This window comes from Pelophylax lessonae (assembly GCF_965119305.1).
Source record: "Pelophylax lessonae genome assembly, chromosome: 12".
Lineage (NCBI taxonomy): Eukaryota > Metazoa > Chordata > Amphibia > Anura > Ranidae > Pelophylax > Pelophylax lessonae.
The window spans coordinates 217,095,163-217,111,888 of NC_138779.1; the positions used below are offsets into that span (position 1 = coordinate 217,095,163).

The 16,726-nt window shown below is 43.3% G+C and overlaps 1 protein-coding gene across 1 annotated transcript in view; it reads left to right on the forward strand.

The window, feature by feature from the left end:
- Window positions 1-263: 263 nt before the first annotated feature.
- Window positions 264-16,726, forward strand: part of LOC309568236 (IgGFc-binding protein-like) — a gene marked incomplete at its 5' end in the record, with an annotated part of 108,679 nt that continues 92,216 nt past the window's right edge. The window contains 5 exons of the mRNA XM_082273901.1: window positions 264-315; window positions 2,977-4,203; window positions 7,683-8,032; window positions 12,747-13,016; window positions 13,111-13,408. Coding sequence (XP_082130027.1) covers window positions 264-315; window positions 2,977-4,203; window positions 7,683-8,032; window positions 12,747-13,016; window positions 13,111-13,408 — 2,197 coding nt within the window. The remainder of the gene's footprint in view (window positions 316-2,976; window positions 4,204-7,682; window positions 8,033-12,746; window positions 13,017-13,110; window positions 13,409-16,726) is intronic.

Sequence of the window (16,726 nt, forward strand, 5' to 3'; positions counted from 1 at the left end):
TTTTTAAGCTTAGTTAGGTCTAGAAAAAAGAATGCAAAAATTTAATTTTTAAATATTTACAGTATATACAGTTTTTCATATTTACCAAACAAAAAACATGATTTTCTTTTAGGTTGTGAATGTTTTTTTTTTTTTCTTATCAAGTTTTGGTATTGCAAAAATATCTTTATTTAATATGTATTATTATTTTATATTATGTTATAATAATTTTATTTTATTTCCATACTTTTTTATGTATACGTTTATTTTGTTCACTTTCAGAAATGGGGGCCCATGGGATTCTCTTGCTATGTATGCTGACCGCAGCTTTTTTGGGTAAGAATGAAATGTTTAAAACTTAATAAACAAATTTTAATCTAAGAATGAAATCAGTGAAGACTGTTAAAGGATGTAGGGACCCGAAGTTTAACCCTTTCATGACCAGAGTTCTTGAAGACTTCAGATTCCGGGCCAAATGTGGCGGACACTGTATGCATCAGTTATGTAGCTTGACAATAATGCTATGACTAGTTTTTCTACCTAAATCATTTTGGTCCTTGTGGTCAAATGAGGTTTTTATTTGGTATACTGTTTTAAAATAAATCTCTCCTTTTTTTTATGACAAACTGATAAATGGACAAAAGTGTTGAAGAATACCCTATTAGGTTATTTTACACTTAAAGTGATATTAAAATCTCGTTTTTTTTTTGTTCTGTTATGCTTATCTGCTTTATGAAGTGGTTTTGCACAGAGCAGCCCAGATCCTCCTCTTCGCGGGTCCCTTGTCGGATCTCCTGGTACCTCCCTCCTGCCGAGTGCCCCCCACGGTAGTCTGCTTGCTATGGGGGCACCAGAACCAACCCGCTGCTCTGTGTGTCCATTCAGACAAGGAGCAGTGGCTTGGCCACGTCACCTCTCTCCTCGTTGGCTCACTTACTTTGATTGACAGCAATGGGAGCCAATGGTGCACCACTGCTGTCTCAGCCAATGAAGAGGGAGAGTCCCAGACAGTCGAGGCTCTTGGGCAACATCTCTGGATCTAGATGGGACTCAGGAAAGTATTAGGGGGGCTGTTGCACACAGAAGGTTTTTTTTATCTTAATGCCAGTGGCAGGACTTTCAGGGTTGCAGTAGTTGCCCTTGTGACTGGGCCCTGACGTTCCGCCACAGTGGTGGGGGGCCCAAGAGCCCGGTCTGTTACAGAGCCAGCACTGACATCCCACGCCCCCCCCCCCCCCACCCATGCTGGATGGGAGAGGAGAGAGAGCTATATCCTCTCCTCCTGCCCCTGTCCTCCTGTGTGTACCTGTGGCCTGGCCCCATCTCCGGCAGCGCTGTGCTCAGAAAGGGCATGAGTGGGCGGGTAACAACATGGAGAATGAGTGCACAGACTGCATGAGCCTCCACCTTCCTTCCTGGTGTGAGTTCACCATCCATCCATTCACCCCCTCCCTTCTCTCTCCTACATCTGAAGCAGTATAATAATGTAAGGTTACCTAAGCTTTAAGGGTTGTTCCACAGACTCTGATGTAAAGAGGGCTTTTGGTGAGCAGAGACCTCCCTTACTTCAGAGTTCTCCTTTATGCCAGAGTCCACAGCCTCCCCCTTACATCAGAGCACCCCCTTGAATCAGGTTTCCCAGAGCACCCCTTCCATCAGGGTTGCCCTTTATATTAGAGTCCACAGACCTTCCCCTTTCAGTGAAATTCTGCAGGCTCTAATGTAAGAGGGGGGCTCTTCAGACTGTGGTGTAAGGGGGGCTCTGCAGACTGTGATGTAAGGGGGGCTCTGTGGACCCTGATGTAAGGAGGGCTCTGCAGACTCTGATGTAAGGGGGGCTCTGCAGTCTCTAATGTAAGGGGGCTCTGTGGAATCTGATGTAAGGGGGGCTCTGTGGATTCAGATATAAAGGGGAACCCTGCGAGTTCAGATGGCCCTGAAGGTTCGAATTACGCCACTGCTTCATGCAGAGAATGCATGAAGATAAAACAAACCCTTCTGCCTTTAGAACCACTTTAAGGCCCATCTCTGGGCAAAGCCTTGCCCCCTTGCCAGCCTTTCCTCCTGCTCCCCTCTCACCTGTTCAGAGAGGTTAAAAAAAAGTCCTTAGCCTTAGTACACATCAATGCATATCAGTTATGCACACAAAATCTCGCAATTTCCTGACATGCATATGCATAGATTATATATAGTAAAACAAAGACATCCAAACACCAGCAAACAACTGACATAAAGATAGATATAAGTTCACAATTAACCGAATGCCAAAATACCTAACCACCTAACCATATTACAATATATACAAGAAGATGAGCACAGGGAATACCGGAGATGCAAGGATGGAGGAAACCAGGACTGGGATCAGGATTAGGGGGGCAGATATAAGGCATCAAGGTGCATGGTACAGGATTCAGGACAAGATCAGGAGCAGCGTAAGTGGCAGCAGCATCTGGCTTAGCACAGCAAAGCAAAGCACTGACGCAAAGTGTACAAGCAGAGGAGAGAATAAATACCTTCCTAGCAGCCAGCATCAGGTGGAGACTAAGTACTGGAATCTGCTGGGTGCGGGGAGACGCCAGAACTAAAAACTACTGCTCTACTACTGGAAAGCACAGTGCCACTGGCAGGTGATCCAGGTCCTGACAGGTAGACCAGTAGCTTCTTCTTGATGACATCATGCTGCATTCATCTGCTGTACGCTGAGAGAACCCCACCAATGCACAACCAATAAAAAGAGTCCACATTAACCAGACATTGATTTGGACACCTGCAAAATGACTTTCCTCCTCTGCAGGGAAAACTAGATAAAGATTGGGGACCAGTTGCATCGCATGACCCCAGATTAATGTGAGTAATTGGGGAATTTAGAATTAAAAACCAAAAAACAAACCCACTGATTAGTTGGGATGGGGAAAGGGTATGGGTAGTGCTTTAGCAGTCGTTAATAACTTTTTAAAATGTTTTAAATCTATTCATTTCTTTTCTCTTTTCTTTCAGATATGGGGTGGACAGGTCCTGCAGGGACCGAATTCATCTCCACCTTCATGCAGAATGGGGCGAATGGTTTGTCTGGCCAGAAATGTATTCTTCGAGTGACCGGCCTTCATGATAACACCACAGTCACCGTCGTTGTCTTGGGGGGATCCTTCAAGACGACCTTTGAAATACAAAATAAAAATGCCCTGACTCTGACTCTTCCAGAATCCACGGAGGTTAGAGGAAGTAAAGTTTTTACCAACACAGTCCACATCAAAGCAACCTCTCCCATTATTGTTGTCTTGCTTCATGAAAAATTCCGTACTGCAGAGACAACAGTTTTACTCCCAGTGTCCAGTCTAGGGACTGTCTATTACTTATACACCCCCAAAACAGGATCTTCCGGTTCCTCGAAAGTGTTCTCTGTGTTGGCGACTGAAGAAACCACTGTTGAGATTCACAACAAAGGGTTTATCCAGTTGAATGGGAAGGGATATAAACCGAATAGTGTTATTACCCTAACCTTAGCTTCTATGCAAGGGGTTCAGGTTCTCAGCCCAGAAGATCTTTCCGGTTCTAAAGTGGTTGCTAACAAACCAGTGGCTGTGTTGAGTGGAAACACTTGTGCCCAAAAATACACCAAGTGTAATCACGCCTTTGAGCAACTCTTACCCACGTCCAGCTGGGGAATGCAGTACTTGGTGGCCCCTGTCTCTGTTTTATCACAGCAGAAGTCAGACACCGTTGCAGTTATTTCCGCTGGTCCCACCGAAGTAACCTACACCTCTGGTGATAAACAAGAGAAGCAAAATATGGTGGAGGGTCAGGTCTTAGAGCTTGACATATCAAACACGCCATTAAAAATTGAAGCAAATAATGGAGTGCAAGTAATTTTCCTCAGCTCAGGTGGAAAGGGCAGAAGGTATGACTATTCCCCATTCATGATGAATATCTTAGACGTCGATAGCTACTGCTCAGCCTATGCCGTATTTGGACAACGAAGCGTTGACAACTATTTTACCATAATAGCCGACAACACTGCAATGGAAGGCATCACTATTGATGGGAAAAGGCTTACAGATCCCGAGTGGAAGTCGATCCCAGGAACAGAATTAAACTGGCTTGAGTACAATTATGGAAGTTCTGCAACCTCTCACAGAATTGAACATCAGAATAAAAAATTTGGACTTCAGAGTTTTGGGATCAGTTCGGTCTACAGTTACGGCAGTGTAGGAGCCTGTGTAAAAGGTATTCTTTTAAAAGCCTCATTTTTTTTTTTATTTAAATGTTTTGGAATCAAAGTGAATCCACAGCCAAAACCATTTTTTTTTTAACAAAGTAGACATTGGTTGATTTACTAAATTTGGATGATTTACTAAAATTGATTTACTAAAATTTCAGAGTGCAAAATCCAGTGCTGCTGTGCATGGTAGCCAATCAGTTTCTAACTTCAGCTTGTTCTATTAAAAGTGATACTAAAGTCTTATTTTTTTGGTTTAAAAATAACAAATATTATACATACCTCTTCTGTGCAGTTGGTTTCGCACAGAGCAGCCCAGATCCTCCTCTTCTCAGTGTCAGTGTGAGGAATAGTGCCCCATCATTGGTGTCAGTGGGAGGAATAGTGCCCCATCATTGGTATCAGTGGGAGGAATAGTGCCCCATCATTGGTGTCAGTGGGAGGAATAGTGCCCCATCATTGGTATCAGTGGGAGGAATAGTGTCCCATCATTGGTGTCAGTGGGAGGAATAGTGCCCCATCATTGGTGTCAGTGGGAGGAATAGTTTCTCATCATTGGTATCAGTGGGAGGAATAGTGCCCCATCATTGGTGTCAGTGGGAGGAATAGTGTCCCATCATTGGTGTCAGTGGGAGGAATAGTGCCCTATCATTGGTGTCAGTGGGAGGAATAGTTTCTCATCATTGGTATCAGTGGGAGGAATAGTGCCCCATCATTGGTGTCAGTGGGAGGAATAGTGTCCCATCATTGGTGTCAGTGGGAGGAATAGTTTCTCATCATTGGTATCAGTGGGTGGAATAGTGTCCCATCATTGGTGTCAGTGGGAGGAATAGTGCCCCATCATTGGTGTCACAGGGAGGAATAGTGCCCCATCATTGGTGTCAGTGGGAGGAATAGTGCCCCATCATTGGTGTCAAAGGGAGGAACAGTGCCCCATCATTGGTGTCAGTGGGAGGAATAGTGCCCCATCATTGGTGTCAGTGGGAGGAATAGTGTCCCATCATTGATGTCAGTGGGAGGAATAATGTCCCATCATTGGTGTCAGTGGGAGGAATAGTACCCCATCATTGGTGTCAGTGGGAGGAATTGTGCTCCGTCATTTGTGTCAGTGGGAGGAATAGTGTCCCATCATTGGTGTCAGTGGGAGGAATAGCACCCCATCTTTGGTGTCAGTGGGAGGAATTGTGCTCCATCATTTGTGTCAGTGGGAGGAATAGTGTCCCATCATTGGTGTCAGTGGGAGGAATAGTGCCCCATCATTGATGTCAGTGGGAGGAATAGTGTCCCATCATTGATGTCAGTGGGAGGAATAGTGTCCCATCATTGATGTCAGTGGGAGGAATAATGTCCCATCATTGGTGTCAGTGGGAGGAATAGTATCCCATCATTGGTGTCAGTGGGAGGAATAGTGCCCCATCATTGGTGTCAGTGGGAGGAATAGTACCCCATCATTGGTGTCAGTGGGAGGAATTGTGCTCCATCATTGGTGTCAGTGGGAGGAATAGTGCCCCATCATTGATGTCAGTGGGAGGAATAGCACCCCATCTTTGGTGTCAGTGGGAGGAATAGCACCTCATCATTGGTGTCAGTAGGAGGAATTGTGCTCCATCATTGGTGTCAATGGGGGGAAGTCTGGCCTTTCATTAGTGTAAGTGGGGGAATTATGTCCCATTGCTGGTATCAGTGGATGAAAGTAGTGCCCCAAGGGTTGGATAAAAGCAAGCAAAGGGTCGCATCTTGCCACAGTTTGCAGACCACTGGTCTAGACCATAGTGTATAAGGAAAGAAAATAGGTACAAAACCCCAGTAAATGTCTCCTTTAAATGGAAACACTTTAAAACTAGGTCTTTTTGAAGTCATTTAAAAAAAGGTAAATTATAATCTTAATACCGTTTTTAGAATTAAAAGCGACATTAATTAGCCTAATGTATTATATATTTTATAAGCTTTATTGACCTTGCCTGAATAATCTGTTTGAAAACAGAAGGTGTGCTAAAGTGGTCTCTAAAATTATATTATCACATAGGGTAAGACTACCTGAAAGACCACTTTAGCACACCTTACGTGCTATCATAGCTTAAAGAATCAGACCCAGAATAGAAATAAAAAAAAAACTTTGCACAGTATTTAACTTCATATGTGGATGGGGTAACTACAATGTTATCCAATGTTATGTTTACTTTAATGGTTTATGATTTAACCACTTTACCACCGGAGGATTTTGCTGTCTTACGTCCAGGCCACTTTTTGCAATTCGGCACTGTGCAACTTTAACTGACAATTGCGCGGTCATGCAACACCGTACCCAAACGAAATTGATGTCTTTTTTTTCCCCATAAATAGGGCTTTCTTTTGGTGGTATTTCATCCCCTGTGCGATTTTAACTTTTTGCACTATAAACAAAAAAAGAGCGACAATTTTGAAAAAATAACAATATTTTTCACATTTTTTTTATATGAAATTCCCCCCAAAAAATGTAAAAATCTAAATTTTTTATCATTTTAGGCCAATTTGTTTTCTGCTACATATTTTTGGTAAAGAAAATCGCAATAAGCGTATTTTGATTGGTTTGCGCAAAAGTTATTGCCTTTACTAACTAAGGGAAAGATTTCTGTCGTTTTTGATGTTTTTTTTTTTTAACGAGTACGCGTGATCTGCGATTTTTTTTGCGGGACTGCGACATTGCGGCGGACAGATCGGACCCTTGACTGACATTTTTGACACTTTCGGGGGTACCAGTGACATTACTACGGTAATCAGTGCTATACATATGCACTGTTACTGTAAAAATGACACTGGCAGGGAAGGGGTTAATTTTATTGGAGAGGGAGGGGTTAATGTATGCCTGGTGCTTACTGACGTGTGTGGGGGGAGGTGACTGAGTCACACAGGGACAGATCGCAGGGTTCAGCTATGCTGATCCCTGCAATCTGTCACTGTCTGTCACTTAGGAGATCCGCCCGCTTTGTTTACACAAGTGGGCGGATCTCCAGACTCGATTCCCCGATGATCGGGGAAGAGCAGCGGCGATTGCCGCTGCTCCTCCCCTGGCCCGACTCCCGCTGTGACTGAATACAGCGGGAGTGAGCCTCCGGCGGCGCGCGCGCGCCGCCGAGAGACGAATGTCTGGCGACGTAGGTCTACGTTGCCAGACGTTATCGAGCCACTTTGCCGCAGTAGAGCTCTAGTGAGCAGTGCGGAAGTGGTTAATGTGTATTATAAGTGTAGTTTTGGAATGTCATTACATACAATCCAGCATAAAGCCTAAAAATATCTCTCCACAATTTAGCAATCCAGAATCTGAAGCATAAATAAATCTTACTTCATTGTAGACATATTCAAGTGTTATTTTGGTATTAAAGTAAAATATCTTTTACAAAGGGGTTCCACAGGGCCATGCCTCTAAAGAGGACCATATAGTATGTTTACATTAAGTCTTGAATCTTGGGCAATTTTAATGTTTCATGTACATTTTTGTCTGATTAAGATCCAGGTCCTCCACCTCCCACTTGCAGAAATACGGCTTGCCCTTCACGTCAAGTATGCATCATGGAGAATGGGAAACCCAAATGCATCAAACCACAAGTGGACCTGTGCTGGGCAGCTGGAGATCCTCACTTCCGAACCTTTGATTTGGTGTATTACGACTTCATGGGGACATGTACATATACGTTTGCCAAAGTCTGTAAGGATGTTGACAAAGATCTGCAGACGTTCTCAGTTCAATTCAAGAGCGATAACCGTGGAAATGTTCAAGTTTCTTACGTAGGTCAAGTCACATTAGAAACAGGTGGTCATACCATTGTGGTCAAGAGAGGAGAGTATGGCTACGTGAGGGTAAGTAATACTCAAGGCTTGATTTATCTGTTTTGCTCTCCTAGACCAGCTACCTTATGCCATCCTTCATTGTTTTTACTCCCCCCCCCCAACCCCCTCCCCCATCTCCAACACATACATACACCAACAGGACACTGTTCTACGTAAATGTGAATAAATAATAATAGACAAAATGGATTAACATTTATCAATTGTTTTAAAAATGGAATTGCACAAATAGCAGGGCAAATAAACACATAATATTAAAAAAGAATAGCGCGCAAATGCAAAAGAAATTACTACCAAATCTGAAGACAATCCATAAATAAAAATGGGGGTTTGGTCCCACCATATGGCCATATCGTGCTCAAGCCCACTACTGCGTCAAAGTACCCCATTATCAGTGGGTCCTACACTATCCATGAAAAAGAGATGAATCCAGCCTTTCTAACCCTTGGAGATAATACTCCTTGCTGGGAAAGCTGTGCAAATGCACTACAGGGGACTCCTCCTATATCCACTTGATGGTGGACACTGATTGAGTACAGGTGTGTGTGTGGGGGGGGGGTGGGAGGGTTGCTCACTTGATGGTGGACACTGATTGAGTACAGGTGTGTGTGGGGGGGTGGGGAGGGTTGCTCAACCTCGATAGTCTGTTCAGACTGAATACATAATAAACAGGCAAAAAATTTTTGGGGGAGCATACCCATGTATTTCTAAAGCTGCTGCAGCTATGAACCAAAAGACATGTATATTAAAAAAGAATAGCGCGCAAATGCAAAAGAAATAACTACCAAATCTGAAGACAATCCATAGATTTGGTAGTTATTTCTTTTGCATTTGCACGCTATTCTTTTTTAATATACATGTCTTTTGGTTCATAGCTGCAGCAGCTTTAGAAATACATGGGTATGCTCCCCCAAATTTTTTGCCTGTTTATTATGTATTCGGTCTGACCAGACTATCGAGGTTGAGCAACCCTCCCCACCCCCCCACACACACCTGTACTCAATCAGTGTCCACCATCAAGTGGATCTAGGAGGAGTCCCCTGTAGTGCATTTGCACATCCTTCCCAGCAAGGAGTATTATCTCCAAGGGTTAGAAAGGCTGGATTCATCTCTTTTTCATGGATAGTGTAGGACCCACTGATAATGGGGTACTTTGACGCAGTAGTGGGGTTGAGCACGATATGGCCATATGGTGGGACCAAACCCCCATTTTTATTTATGGATTGTCTTCAGATTTGGTAGTTATTTCTTTTGCATTTGCGCGCTATTCTTTTTTAAAATAAACACATAAACATAAACTTCTCAATATATTATTATTAAATAGTAAATTTGTCCTGAGGAACACAATTGATTCCATTATGATACAACTACAAGCCCAATTCCAAAAAAGTTGGGACACTGTACAAATTGTGAGTAAAAAAGGAATGGACTAATTTACAAATCTCATAAACTTATATTTTATTCACAATATAATTTAGATAACATATCAAATGTTGAAAGTGAGACATTTTGAAATGTCATGCCAAATATTGGCTCATTTTGGATTTCATGAGAGCTACACATTCCAAAAAAGTTGGGACAGGTAGCAATAAGAGGCCGAAACAGTTAAATGTACATATAAGGAACAGCTGGAGGACCAATTTGCAACTTATTAGGTCAACTGGCAACATAATTGGGTATAAAAAGAGCCTCTCAGAGTGGCAGTGTCTCTCAGAAGTCAAGATGGGCAGAGGATCACCAATTCCCCCAATGCTGCGGTGAAAAATAGTAGAGCAATATCAGAAAGGTGTTTCTCAGAGAAAAATTGCAAAGAGTTTGAAGTTATCATCATCTACAGTGCATAATATCATCCAAAGATTCAGAGAATCTGGAACAATCTCTGTGTGTAAGGGTCAAGGCCGGAAAACCATACTGGATGGCGGTGATCTTCAGGCCCTTAGACGGCACTGCATCACATACAGGAATGCTACTGTAATGAAAATCACAACATGGGCTCAGGAATACTTCCAGAAAACATTGTCGGTGAACACAATCCACTGTGCCATTCGCCGTTGCCGACTAAAACTCTATAGGCCAAAAAAGAAGCCATATCTAAACATGATCCAGAAGCGCAGGCGTTTTCTCTGGGCCAAGGCTCATTTAAAATGGTCTGTGGCAAAGTGGAAAACTGTTCTGTGGTCAGACGAATCAAAATTTTAAGTTTTTTTTGGAAAACTGGGATGCCATGTCATCCGGACTAAAGAGGACAAGGACAACCCAAGTTGTTATCAGCGCTCAGTTCAGAAGCCTGCATCTCTGATGGTATGGGGTTGCATGAGTGCGTGTGGCATGGGCAGCTTACACATCTGGAAAGGCACCATCAATGCTGAAAGGTATATCCAAGTTCTAGAACAACATATGCTCCCATCCAGACGTCGTCTCTTTCAGGGAAGACCTTGCATTTTCCAACATGACAATGCCAGACCACATACTGCATCAATTACAACATCATGGCTGCGTAGAAGAAGGATCCGGGTACTGAAATGGCCAGCCTGCAGTCCAGATCTTTCACCCATAGAAAACATTTGGCGCATCGTAAAGAGGAAGATGCAACAAAGAAGACCTAAGACAGTTGAGCAACTAGAAGCCTGTATTGGACAAGAATGGGACAACATTCCTATTCCTAAACTTGAGCAACTTCTCCTCAGTCCCCAGACATTTGCAGACTGTTATAAAAAGAAGTGGGGAGGCCACACAGTGGTAAACATGGCCTTGTCCCAACTTTTTTGAGATGTGTTGATGCCATGAAATTTAAAATCAACTTATTGCTCCCTTAAAATGATACATTTTCTCAGTTTAAACATTTGATGTGTCATCTATGTTGTATTCTGAATAAAATATTAAAATTTGAAACTTCCACATGATTGAATTCTGTTTTTATTCACAATTTCTACAGTGTCCCAACTTTTTTGGAATCCGGTTTGTATTAAAATGTCTGCAGAGACACAATTGGTATTGCAATGACATAATCAGCATCGGGTCTAAATAGCCACAATCAGCTGTAACTATCACTTCATGCTCATTTGTCGATCTTCTTCCCACTGTCTACACAGGACAAGTGTCCAACCCCTCTCTCTAGCATTCTGGGGGATGGTAATGGGAGTAACTGGAAACATAGTGGGTCAGCTACAAGCATGGGAGTGGAAAATGTACATAGGCAAGTGCAAATATTGCCGGACAGGCTTTTTAAGCCTATAAGTAGCAATGGCAAGCATCAATTATAAATGGCCCTGGCAGCTACTGTATGTGCTGTCCCTCGTGGTCATGGCACCCTATGACATGATCTATGAGGCCTAGTGAAACACCTGGCCCTACTTGTCCTCTTGATCTTCATTTCACTGTCCACAAAGGACAATTACCCTACACTTCTCTCTAGCCTTCTGGGGTATGGTAGTGGGAGCAGCTGAAAACATGGTGGAGTTCCGGATACGCCGGTTGAGGGTAGCTGAAAACTTACATAGGCGTGTGTCGGAGGAACGGGAGGATGGAATATGGCTTTCAATGCCTATAAGTAGCAATGGTAAGCATCAATTTAAAATGGCCCTGGCAGCTACTGTATGTGCTGACCCTGGTGGCCATGGCACCCTAGGGCATGATCTATGAGGCCTAGTGAAACACCTGGCCCCACTTATCTCCTTGATCTCCATTTTACTGTCCACAAAGGACAATTACCCTATGCGTCTCTCTAGCCTTCTGGTGTATGTTAGTGGGAGCAGCTGAAAACATGGTGGAGTTCCAGATAGGCCAGTTGACAGTAGCTGAAAACTTACATAAGCGTGTGCCGGAGGAATGGGAGGATGGAGTATGTTTTTTAATGCATATAAGTAGCAATGGCAGGCATCAATTTAAAACGGCCCTGGCAGCTACTGTATGTGCTGACCCTGGTGGCCATGGCACCCTAGGGCATGATCTATGAGGCCTAGTGAAAAACCTGGCCCCACTTGTCTGCTTGATCTTCATTTCACTGTCCACAAAGGACAATGACCTTACACTTCTCTCTAGCCTTCTGGGTATGGTAGTGGGAGCAGCTGAAAACATGGTTGAGTTCCGGATAGGCCATTTGACGGTAGCTGAAAACTTACATAAGCGTGTGCTGGAGGAATGGGAGGATGGAGTATGGTTTTTAATGCATATAAGTAGCAATGGCAGGCATCAATTTAAAATTGCCCTGGCAGCTACTGTCCTGGTGGCCATGGCACCCTAGAGCATGACCTATGAGGCCTAGTGAAAAACCTGGCCCCACTTGTCTGCTTGATCTCCATTTCACTGTCCACAAAGGACAATTCATAGGCGTGTGCCAGAAGAACAGGAGGATGGAGTATTGCCTGACAGGCTTTCAATGGCTCTAAGTAGCAATGGCTAGCATCAATTTAAAATGGTCCTGGCTGCTACTATTTGTGGCGCCCTTGGTGACCATGGAACCCCAGGGCATGTGTTATGTGGCACCCCAGGGCATGTGTTAAGTGGCACCCCAGGTCATGTGTTATGTGGCTAAGTGAGAAATCTGTGCCTGCACTTAATCTAACACACAATATATTCTGTGTCTACAACAAAGGAAAATGAATGACTTCTTCCCTTTAATATGGTGAATCAGAAGAAGGATATTTTAACTGACTAATAAAAGCTGATACCGATGTTTAATGTTTGCCTCTTGATGCCATTTTTCTTTTCTTGGCATTTTTTCCAGGTGGACAACTGCCTAAGACAGCTCCCTATATCCTTGTTGAATGGGACTCTAACAATATTCCAGAGTGGGTACGCTGCCATTATACAGCTTGGGAATGATATGATGATGTCTTATGATTGGAACCATTACTTGTGGATGGAGCTCACAAGGCGCTACGCTGGAAAGATGTGCGGCATGTGTGGAAATTATAACCAAAATTCAGCAGATGACTTTCTTACTCCTTCTGGGACCCAGGTTTCCAACCCCATTGCCCTGGGGACTAGCTGGGCGGTAAGATATAGTTTTCTATCAAACACTGTGTTTAGGGGCTTCCTCCATTATCTATTTGTGTAACTTTTGATTGTTGTCTGTCTTGTGTTGGCAGGTAGAAGATGGCACATTGTGCTGGCATGATTGCCATGGCCCCTGCCTCAGCTGCCCACCCAACATTGCCCAACAGTACATAACGGATGACTTCTGCGGGCTTATCGGCAAAGCCAATGGTCCATTCAGCAGTTGCCATTCAGTTCTAGACCCAAAGATTTACACAGAAAACTGTGTGTTCGATGTGTGCATCAACAATGGCTACAAGCAAATGTCATGTCAAGCGGTCAGTGCCTACGCCGACGCCTGTCAACGGGCTGGAGTGAAGATTGGGCAGTGGAGAGATGCAGCGGGATGCCGTAAGTAGCTGCTGTTGAAGGCACGCTCTAGTCAGTCATATAATACTATGCATTTCAAGAATATGTATAGCCCAACTTTTTTTTTATTTTAGAGTAAGTTAGAAATAAAACCCCTATCAGGTAATTCTTCTGCTGCCTGTGTCCAGACGACTGGGGAGATTTCCCTTCATTTTTTGTGTTGGAGATGCAACAGAAAGTGAGGGCAAATCTCCTTGCAGGGAATTCCCATTTTACACAGTGGTCACTAGTGATGTCATGAACATAAAATTCGCTGTTCGCGACCGGCGAACGCGAACATCGGCGAATGTTCGCGAACCGGCGAACATTGCGAACCGCCATAGACTTTAATAGGTAGGCGAATTTTAAAACCCACAGGGACTCTTTCTGGCCACAATAGTAATGGAAAAGTTGTTTCAAGGGGACAAACACCTGGACTGTGGCATGCCGGAGAGGGATCACACAAAAAAAAGTTCTTAAAAATTTTAATTTTTTGATAGAGAGCCAATTATTGGAAAAATTAAAAAAAAAATAAAAATAAAAATGTCTTTGGATTTAGCATCTGGGGGGTCTAAAAAGTGTACCTGTGAAGTTTCAGCTCTGTAGCATGTCCGGAACCAGAAAAAATTACGAATTAGGGTTAGGGCTAGGGTTAGGGTTAGGGTTAGGGCTAGGGTTAGGGTTAGGGTTAGGTTTAGGGTTATTTTTATGGCTAGGCTTAGAGGGTTAGGGTTAAGGTCAGAGGGTTAGGGTTATGGTTAGAGGGTTAGGGTTAGGTTTAGTGTTAGGGGCTAGGGTTAGGGTTACGGTGAGATACTTAGGGTTAGAGTTAGTAGCCCTACCCCTACCCCTCTAACTCTAACCCTAAGCACTAAAAATAACCCTAACCTTAGCCCTGACCCTTACCCTAGCCCTAACCCTAACCCTAACCCTAACCCTAGCCCTAACCCTGATTCTATTTTTTTCTGGTTCTGGACATGCTACAGAGCTGAAACTTCACAGGTACACTTTTTAGACCCCCCAGACAATAAATCCAAAGATTTTTTTTTTTTTTTAAGTTTTTTTTTTTTTTTTTAAGTTTTCCAATAATTGGCTCTCTATCAAAAATGACAATTTTTAAGAACTTTTTTTTGTGTGATTTAGTATCTAGGGGGTCTAAAAAGTGTACCTGTGAAGTTTCAGCTCTGTAGCATGTCCAGAACCAGAAAAAAAGATAATTTTTCAGTAGAGCAGGGATGGTGGGAACCCCTTTTACACCTATATGATCTTTTTTTCCTGGTTCTGGACATGCTGCAGAGCTGAAACTTCACAGGTACACTTTTTAGACCCCCCAAACAATAAATCCAAAGAAAATTTTTTTTTGTTAAGTTTTTCTTTTTTTTTTTAAGTTTTCCAATAATTGGCTCTCTATCAAAAATGGTGGGAACCCCTTTTACACCTATATGATCTATTTTTCTGGTTCTGGACATGCTACATATATATATATATATATTAAAAAAATACTCAAATACCAGCCCTCAAAGGGGCTTTTGGGGACAATATATATATATATATATATATATATATATATATATATATATATATATATATCACAGAACAAAAAAAATTACACAAATACCAGCCCTCAAAAGGGCTTTTGGGGACAATAGATATATACATGGGCATCCGCAGAACTTTTTTTAGGGGGGGCAACATTTTAAGGACACCCATGCTCTGCCACTTTTCAACAATGTCATGAAGGGGAGGGGCTAAGTCATTATACTTATTTTGAGTATTTATATTTAAAAAACAAACAGCAGCATTTATTTTTAAAGCATTTGTTACCTAACAAAAAAAAAAGAATTCTAATAAAGCATGTTATACAGCACAGTGCTTTGCTGTGTAATTTGGCCCCTTCTATTACCTAAAATACCTGACTGATCCTCCTATCTGTAAACTGACCACGGTATACCATGACTGCTAAGCCCTGGCACTGTGGTCCGTTCACGTGCCTCCGCCATCCGCAGCCCTCCTGTCCTCTCTCCCCCCTCCCTCCCTGCCTGTCTGCTCCTGTGTCAGTGACCACCCCCTCCCCTCCTGCTGCTGTAGTTTTATTTAAAGTTAGATATCCTGTCTACAGTCTGTTTAATAATCCTGTGTGCCCCTGTGTCTGTGTTTTATAAAAATAAGCCATTCTTTACAAGTTTTCAGAGCGCTGCTCACGTGACCCGCCACCTCTCTCCCCCTCTCCCCCTCCCCTCCTCCTCCCCTCCCGACTGACATCAGTGAGGAATCCTCGGCCCGCCCGCTGCAGGCAGCTGTCAGACGAGGAGAGGAGAGAGCCGGCAGGTCACGTGAGCGGCACTCGGCCCTCTGAAAACTGGTAAACTACGGCTTATTTTTTAAAACCCATACACAGGGGCACAGGATTATTAAACAGACCAGACAGGATGGTATAAAGTGGCTTAACAACCATTTGAACAGGGAAGTTGAGATTCCAGGGGGGGGCATTTGCCCCCCCCTTGCCCCTACCTGCAGATGCCCATGGATATATATATATATATATATATATATCACAGAACAAAAAAAATTACACAAATACCAGCCCTCAAAAGGGCTTTTGGGGACAATAGATATATATATATATATATATATATATATATATATATCCAAAAAAAACCTCAAATACCAGCCCTAGGAAGGGCTTTTTGGGGTGCTGTCCTTACAGCAGGAGTGTACCAAGAACACTGGCTAACAAGACCGGGAACTGTCCCTAGCTATAACAGCAGCAGCAGCACTTTCCCTGCTCTCAGTAAAACAGAAATGATCTAAGATGGATGCTGCCCTTGCTTATTTATAGGAGGTGGGAGGGAGGTATGCTGATTGGCCTGGAATGTGTCTGCTGACTGTAATGTTCAGGGTCAAAGTTTGCCTCAATGATGATGTATAGGAGGCGGACCGAACATCGCATATGTTCGCCCGCAGCGGCGAACGCGAACGTTCGAAGTTCGCCGGGAACTGTTCGCCGGCGAACCGTTCGGTACATCTCTAGTGGTCACCAGAACAGGAACCCCCACTGGAAGACTTCTCCTCAACTCTTGCCTTGACGTGACAGCTCAAAAATTGGGGATGTCTTCTTACTTTTTGTCCTGGTGACAATGGTGCTTGCGCGCAGAAGCAAATGGTGATCAAACCACACATGTGAGGTATCGCCGCAATTGTTTGAGCGAGAGTAATAATTCTAGAGCTAGACCTCCTCTGTAACTGTCATTTTTTTAAAACGTAGTTTGTCGCCATTGCAAAATTTAAAGCATGACATGGTAGGTATCTATTTACTCGGCG